This window comes from Lipotes vexillifer, unplaced genomic scaffold, assembly GCF_000442215.2.
Source record: "Lipotes vexillifer unplaced genomic scaffold, Lipotes_vexillifer_v1.1 scaffold988, whole genome shotgun sequence".
Lineage (NCBI taxonomy): Eukaryota > Metazoa > Chordata > Mammalia > Artiodactyla > Lipotidae > Lipotes > Lipotes vexillifer.
The window spans coordinates 1,488,789-1,497,090 of NW_006797916.1; the positions used below are offsets into that span (position 1 = coordinate 1,488,789).

The window sequence follows — 8,302 nt, forward strand, 5'->3', positions numbered from 1 at the left end:
CCGCCATTCCTCTGCCTCAGGCCGAGAGAGGCGCGATGGAAGACCAGCCTCCACCCGGCCCGTCAGGCTCTGGAGGTGCCTGCTGCACAGGGTCCCCCTCCGCCTGCACCAACGGCCACATCTCCCTGCGGGCCGTCAAGCTGTCCGGTCTGCCCAGCTGTGCTGGGGATTGTGCAAGAGAGGTTGTCACTCGTCTCCAGCCTCTTCTGTCCCAGGGCCGAGGCAGGTGTTGTGCTTCCATCTTCCAGGAAGCCCCTCCCCCTCTCCGCTCCTCCCACCTCCCAGGTCCAGCTCCAGGGCCTCCTCCTTCAAGAAGCCTCCAGGTCCTGACCTGCCCTCTGTGAAGCCTCGCGATATGACTGCATGCTGCCCCTCCACCCCATGCTGGGTACGCCCACCTGGCCCATGGCCCCAGCCCCCGCCCCCGCCCCCACCTGCCGTGTCCAGCACGTTTGCCCACGCCTGGGGCGGCGAGGGTGGGCATAGAAGAGGGGCAGACTGGAGTGTAGAATGAGGTCGGAGTGGACACAGAGTGTATGTAGCCTGGGGAGGACAGCCTGGGTGGATCAAGGCCCTTGGCCAGGGGCCACACTGCCAGGCTCAGGACATCCCACCTGGGTGTCCTCAGGGTCCTTCATCCTCTTTCTCGGCCAGGGTCCTGAGCCCCCCACTCTCAGGGCTTTGTCCCCTCCTTGACCCTGATGGCAGGGGCCTCGCTGCCACCCAAGGTGAGGAAGGAAGCTGGGGCCCCGGAAGCAGTGAGGTTCCCGGGTAGGGGCCCTGGGCCACGTCCACAGCCTACGCGGGAGTGACTCCGCCTCCCGGGGGCACTTCCCTCAAAGGGAGGCTCACCTAGATAGGGTAGTGATGCCGGTTTCCACCCTTGTGAGCGTATCTCCCAGCTGCAGCTGTTGCCAGCAGCCTTTTTCTCTCAAACCCCAAACGTTCAGAGGGGCGGGGGGCCGGGAGGAAGGGGCAGGAGAGACCCTCCTTCAGACGTGCGCCTGGACCGCCACCACCCACGGGCCTGCCACGTGGGCTCCCTAGCAGGTGCAAAGCCAGAGAGGAGGGTGCTGGGATGAGGCGCAGGGGGCTCTGTCTGAGCCAGAGCACTGAGGCTCCGGGGGCTCCACGGTGGGTGCCAGCAGCGGGGTCCTTCCCAGTCCTTCTCTGAGGAGGGTCCTTTATGGTTTTGAGACCAGCTGGCAGTGAGAATGGGCCAGGCCTCTCGGAGCCCCGGGGATCCAGTGGGACTTGAGGAAAGGACCCGGCCCTCCCCTGAGCAGCCCCAGCTCCCTCCTCTGAGAGGGAGCTGGCTGAAGGGCCAGTAGAGGGAAGGGCCGTGGGGCAGGGAGGTGGGGAGAGATGCTCCATCGCACTCCAGGCCGACAGGGTTCTGAGCCTGCGGCCACTCCTGTTTACAGCACGCCCGCTATTGGCCAGAGAATCTGCTTGTTCCTTGGCGCTGGCCACCCGGTTGGATTCTCCGGTTGGGGCCCTTGCTGACCGGTGAACGGGATTTGTTGAGGCCCTACTATGCGTGAGAGTGTGGGGTCCCAGAACAAGGACACAGGAGACATTCAGGGGAAGCCCTGTGGAGGACGCCAGGCAGGGTGGGGGGGGCTAGGGAGGGGCCGGGGGAGGAGGCTGGGGAGACTGGGGGTCGGGGGACGGGCAGAGAGCAGGCAAGGCAGGGGAGGAGCCCATGGCGGGACCCTCAGGCCTGGGTCTGGAGGGTGGAGCCCGGGCCCTCCTCAGAGGCCTCTGGGCAGGGTCTCTGCAGGCTTAGGAGGCCTGGGCCAGCCACTCCCCTTCTCGGGGCCTCAGTTTCCACCTGTGGAGACGGGCAGGGCTGGGGTCAGAGCTCTCCCAGCCCCTGGCAGTCTGTGCAGAGAGAGGTGCTGAGGCCAGGTGCTGCGGGACCCAAGCGGAGGGCTGCGTAGCCCGGAGGTGGGCTCTGCAGGGGGTGGGAGTAGCCCTTTGAGCAGGGTGTCCCAGCCCTGAGCTCAGAGTGGGGAGCCCCGGGAGGGCCTGGCGGAGCGGGGAGGACACTCTAGACCAGGGGGAGGGATGGTCTGGAAAGAAGGCCCCTGAGGAGGTGGGTGCGATGAGGTGCAGCTGGTGGGGGGGAGGGGCGGGCCTGTGGCTGGAGCAGAGCTGCAGGGAGCCCACGTGTTCTCGCGGTCACCCCGTCAGTGCCAGCGTGGGTGCGGTGCGTGCGAAGGTGCAGGGCCTTCCTGCCAGCATGCTGGGGTGGGGTGCAGGCACCGACCGCAGCCACGGGACTCAGCCCTGGGAAAGGCTCAGCGCCATCCAGAGAGGCCAGAGACTATGGGAGAAAGGATGCCTCCGCACTGCCGGGTGGTCTGGACTTGCTAGCTCGGGCCGTCTCCAGAGCGAGTGCTGTCTTAGCAAGCACACGGCTCCTCTGGAGGTGTTGACACAGGCGGCCTCTGGCACCCCACTGCCTCTCCCAGAAACTCCCCCAGGCAGCCCTGGGGTGGGGCTGGTGCAGGTGGTGGGGAGCCATGTCACCCCCGCTCTGCTGTCATCAGCCTGCCCACCGCCTGCCGGCTTTAAGGAGGGGTACAGTCAGGGGGACCGGCTCACCTCAGCCCTGCTTCCCCACCACCCCCATCAGGTAGCACCTGCCTAGGCTTCGGCAGCTCAGGAGGAAAACCAAGGCTGACTGCAGGTCAGTGCCAGCAGGTCAGTGCCCCTGGGGCCAGGGGTCTCAGAGTGGAATGAGGGCTGGGATGGGGTAACAGCAGGCGGGGGCTGGCATGGGGTCTCAGCAGGCGGGGGCTGGCATGGGGGTCTCAGCAGGCGGGGGCTGGCATGGGGTCTCAGCAGGCGGGGGCTGGCATGGGGTTTTGAACCTCAGCAGTGTCCTGATAGAGGAGATCTGCGGGAGGTGATGGTCTAGAAAGGGGGGGCATGAGCGTGGACAGCAGTGCAGAGGAACTTAGGGTGTCTCCCAGGGCCTGGACTCCCACGTCATTCAAGTCTCTGAAATGTATCCGTGGGTTGAGACAAGCATCTGAAGCTGAAAGGGGAGGTATCCGAGTGGGGTTTTCCTAGCACAGTGAGTGCTGCTTTGTGAAACTTGTCCTGGATCCTGGGCTATTTCTAAAGTGGGGTCCCAGCTCCAGAGGTCTCTATGGTGCCCAGGCAACGGGGGTCTGCGCCCACTCTCTGCCCCAGATCCCATTCAGGGAGTCTGCAGCAGGGAGGGCTGGCGGGAGGCTGTGCTGTGCTCGGACCTCCCAAACATGACCAGACTTATCTCCAGGTGACAGCAAAGGTATTTCAGCGCATAATCAGAGGGTGGCTTCCTACGTCTTGCAGGGGAAGCCGATTGATCTCACTGTCACCCCTGGAGCAGGTAGCGACACCTCTGAGGTACTCCTACCCCTCGGGCCAGCCTCCCCCAGCAGGAACTGGCAGAGGGCCCCTGACAGCCGAGCGTTCTGAGCACCGGCCGTGCTACAAGGGGCCCTATAGCCGCCACAGGGCAATGGCCTCACAGTGTGTGTTGAAGGTGACAGGTCTGTACATCCAAGCAGGAGGCCAGCTGGGGTCCCTGTTCACCACAGAGGGCCCCATGCCCTCGCCTGGCACAAGCGGGGACCCGAACTGGTTGCCGTGTCTTCTGGGGCCCCCATGCTATTTGAGCTGGACCTTGGGACTCGGCTCCCCAAACTTTTTTCACCCTGAAGGGCAGAGATGAGGTGCCATGAACAAGGCATTTCCTCAACGTCTTGTGCTCACCTTGAGACTCTTGCAAAGTTGGTGTCCTCCCTGACAGTGGGTTTTATTATAAAAGGGAAATTGAAAGACTGCAGTTAGATTTCTTAACCTTTCTGCACAAAATATTGGGCCACACTGAGGCTACACTGAAAGTTTTACACCCCGGGGTGTGTGGACCGGGGCCCAGACCCTAGGCAGCCGTCTGAGTGGAGGGCATCAAGGGAGGGGACAGGCCTGCCTCCTCCTCTCCCACCCAGGCAGTGCCCTGGGCTGCGGGTGATCCAGAAGAGACAGCAACCATCCACTGCTGCGGTACCACTGGCCAGAGTAGTGAGGGGTAGGCCCTGGACCCAGCTCGGGTGGGGAGATGGCACGGAGGAGCCCCTGTGGCAGCTGGGCCTGCAGAATCAGGGGATATTCCCAGTAGGCTCTGAGGGTTCTGGGCTGGGGGTGCCACAAAGAGCTGGCCTGGCTGCAGCCAGCAGGGCAGGCGGGCAGGAAGGGAGGATCCCAGCAGTTGTTCCGGTGGGTTCCAGGGTCTGAGGAGACTGCCTGCATGGGTCTGGGGGTCACTGGACCTGTGCAGAGTGTCACTCAGAACAGGGAGAGAACAAGCAGAATCCTGCAAAAACGAGGAGAGAGGCTCCTTGGGGGCTGTAGAGATTTCATACACAGTGAAAGAGCCCATGAAAATTTAATTGCTGGCAAATGTGCCATTTATAATTCAGCAGAGATGGAAGGGGCTAATTGGTGGAAGACTTCTGTTCTGGCTGCAGTCTGTGCTCCTGCCTCCCTAGTGGACTGTGGCCTGGAGGTTCCCGGGCGGCCGTGGCTGAGGAAGTGGGCACCCCCTTGCCAGACGCCAGTGAACCTGACACTGCAGCCGCTGGGCTCTAGAGGGTTCTTCCCTTCCTGTGGGGGGAGGGGCCGGCAGAGCATAACACACCAGCCTGGCTGTGGGCCCTCCCCTGAGTGGACTGAACCCCCTTCCCTACCTCACCTAACGGTCAGCGAGCCCCCAAGAGGGCCTGTGCTCATGGGGGAAGGAAGGCCACTCCCACCCCACCCCTCCAGGCCCTTCCAGCCAGAGAAACAAAGGTGGGGGGATGGGAGGGGGTCTGGTGGGCCTGCGCCACTCACGCATGCGTGCTCCGTGGTCCCGCACGTTTGACACCAGCACCCCCGGGTGCTGCCCGGCTCAGGGTGAAGCCAGAGCCTGACCTTTGCACCATCTGCCCTGGCCCGGAATGTCAGAGCGCTGACCCCGCCCACCTCCACCCTGGTGAGCTGATCCCAGCAGCCCCCAGCTGTGTCACAGAGCATGTCCAGGGGAGCAAGAGGCACAGAGGGTGAGGCCACGTGCGTGCTTCTGATGACAGGGTGTACGACGCCCAGTGCCACCCTAAGGCCGGCTCTGAGCCACGGGTCTGCACCCGGAGGAGCAGGGCTGCCCTCATGGCCCTGGCTGTAGGGAGCTCAAGGGGACTCCTGACCCCAGGGGGGCCTCAGGCCAATCTAAGTGGGACCTCAGGGCAGAGAGCTGGGGAGGGTCTCGGAGGGAGGGAGGGAGGGAGGGAGGCTGGCACCTGGAGTGGCCCCAGTCACTGTGCCCTCAGGAAGAGGATAAAGCACTGGAGGGAGGGAGGAGGGAGGGTGGGAGAGGGAAGGATTGGGAGTTTGGGGTTAGCAGATGCAAACTATTATATATAGAAAGGGTAAACCACAAGGTCCTACTGTCTAGCACAGGGAACTATATTCAATATCCTGTGATAAACCATAATGGAAAAGAATATTAAAAAAGAAGATATATATGTATGTGTGTATATATAATATGTATAACTGAATCACTTGTTGTATAGCAGAAATCAGCTACACTTCAATTTTTTTAAAAGGGCTCTGGGGCCACGGACCCTGCTGTCCTGAACCTCAGCAGCCAGGAAAGGCCAGGTGGGGCAGGTGCCGGCCCACCGAGGTGCAGGTGTGGGTCAGACTCGGGCACCACCTGCAGCTGTGTTTGCCGAGCGGGTGGAGGGGGCAGTAGGCGGCCCTGGGCTTTGTCCTCAGCCTGTCTTGGAGTCGCCTCTGAGCGTCCCCCAACCCTGTGAGAATGGTACTGGGTCTGGGGTGAGGCTGGCCCCCCCATTCCAAGAGCTGGCAGAGTGGGAGTCCCTGGGACCTGAGAGCTGGCAGAGTTGGGGCAGCTGGGACTGGAGGTGGATGGTGGGCTCCCGCTTTCCTCTCTGCCCAGCAGCATGCAGGTCCCTGCAGACGGGGCTCGGGAGTGGGGAGGGGAGCTGGGTCCAGCCCTGGTTCTGCTCACCGTGCACTTTGGGCCCGCAGGCCTCTGAAGGCCTTGGTTTCCCCACCCATCCAACTGGTGGGGGGCGGCCTGGAGGGTGCCTCAGAGCTCCTTTTGATTTCTTCTTTGGGAAGGTGAACTGGGGGCTCCTGACTGTGGGGTGGGCGCTCACCGCCTGCATCCCTGGCCAGAGGTGGGCGGGCCCGGGCTCCCCTCCCGGCCTGCGGCCTGCGTGCCTCACACCCTGCTCCCCTCCTGCAGCCCCAGGACCATGAACAACAGTACCTGCGGCTTCAGGGAGCTCCCCGGGCCCCAGGCGGCCAAGTACATCTTTTCCATCTATATGGGCGGGCTCCTGGCGCTGGGTCTGCTGTTCAACGGCCTGGCACTCTGGGTGCTGTGCTGCCGCCTGCTGCGCTGGACGGAGACCCGCATCTACATGGCCAACCTGACCGTGGCTGACCTCTGCCTGCTCTGCGCCCTGCCCTTCTTTCTGCACTTCCTGAAGAGCAGCACAGACACGCCACTCTGCCAGCTGTCCCAGGGCATCTACCTGGCCAACAGGTACATGAGCATCAGCCTGGTCATGGCCATCGCCGTGGACCGCTACGTGGCTGTGCGGCACCCACTGCGAGCCCGCGGGCTCCGCTCCCCACGCCAGGCCGTGGCCGTGTGCGCCGTGCTCTGGGTGCTGGTACTGGGCTCCCTGGTTCTTCGCTGGTTCCTGGATATGCAGGACGGCGGCTTCTGCTTCTCCAGCCGCTCTGGGCAGAATTCCTACACCGTGGTCTTCTCGCTGCTGGGCTTCTACCTGCCGCTAGCCGTGCTGGTCTTCTGCTCTCTGCAGGTGGTGACCGCCCTGGCCCAGAGGCCAGCCGCTGACGCAGGCCAGGCGGAAGCCACCCGGAAGGCCTCCCGCATGGTCCTGGCGAACCTGGCCGTGTTCGTGGTCTGCTTCCTGCCCTTCCACGTGGTGCTGACTCTGCGCACGGCCCTGGGCCTGCACACCTGTGCCATGCGTCTTGCCCTCCAGATCACTAGCAGACTCTCAGATGCCAACTGCTGCCTGGATGCCATCTGCTACTACTTTGTGGCCAAGGAGTTCCAGGGAGCTGACCGCCCTCCCCGCCAGAACCAAGGCCCACAGGAACCAGGACTCTCTGTGTGTGACCTTGGCCTAGGAGGTGGGCCACGGGCTCCTGGGCGGTGCTGCCGAGGCGGGGACCTGTGAGCAGCGACGAGGAGTTCCAGGATCGGGCTGGGGGCACTCTCACGAGGCCCAGGTGGGCAAAACCCAGGCACGGAGCATGGCGCGGGGACACCCCTACCCCTGGGGCCGAAGAGGGTCAGGGAAGACGCGGCAGGAGGACGAGGCCTGAGCGAGGCCAACGCCAAGGCCCTGGTGGGGCTGCACATCTGTTGCACCCAGAGCCTGGTACATCTGGGGTGCTGGGGGGTGGGGCCTTCTGGGTGCTGTGAAGCTCTGATGGCCAGCTTTCTGCTGCTGCCCCACAGGGGCCGGAATAAAGCTCTCCACCAAGGCTCTGTGTGTGCCACCCACACTCACATGGTGGGAGGTGGGGGGCCTGGGGGCATCTTCCCAGGTAACTTTCTAGAGCTTCCCCCTTGGGGGCTCTCCTCAGGCCCTGCCACCTGCTCCCCACCCCTGCCCACACTCCACATCCGTCTGGAGTTCTGGCAGGGCTGCTGGCAGTTCCTGGAGGGGCCACGCTGGCCGCCCTGGAGGGCTTGCTCTCATCTGCCTTGCCAGGCTCAGGCCCCGGGCCACGCCGAGTGTAGGCAGCTGGTCCTGAGCTCCCAGGCCAAGTGTAAGGAGGGGCGGAGAGGACAGTTGACTTCTGTGCCTGGCAGGTGACACGAGCGAGCGTCTGTAAGGGCCAGAGGTGGGAGGAGCCCCATGAGCCATCTTGTGCCTCAGCCTGGGGCGTGAGGAGGCCCTGTAGACAGAGACAGTCTCTGGAATAGAGAAAAAGTGAGAGACGGGAGAGAATGAGAGACAGACGAGGAGAAGGCAAGAGGGAATGGGGGTGGGAAGTGTGGAGGAAAGAAGCGGGCGCAGAAAGCAATGGGGGCAGAGTGATAGGGACAGCAGGAGAGAACGACTGGCCAGAGACAAGAGTGAGGAAAACGTTCAGCAGAGCGAGAAGGGGCATCCAAGGAAGGTGAGGAGGGAGCACGAGGGCAGCGCCGGAGAGGACGGACAGACAGACTAACAGACAGACAGACAGACGA

At 63.4% G+C, this 8,302-nt stretch overlaps 1 protein-coding gene across 1 annotated transcript; it reads left to right on the forward strand.

Annotated features, from left to right (window-relative positions):
* Positions 1-6,320: 6,320 nt before the first annotated feature.
* GPR35 (G protein-coupled receptor 35) lies at positions 6,321-7,230 on the forward strand. The gene is given in 2 exon segments (XM_007472144.1): positions 6,321-7,165; positions 7,167-7,230. Coding segments are annotated over 2 exon segments (909 nt in total).
* Positions 7,231-8,302: the final 1,072 nt, after the last annotated feature.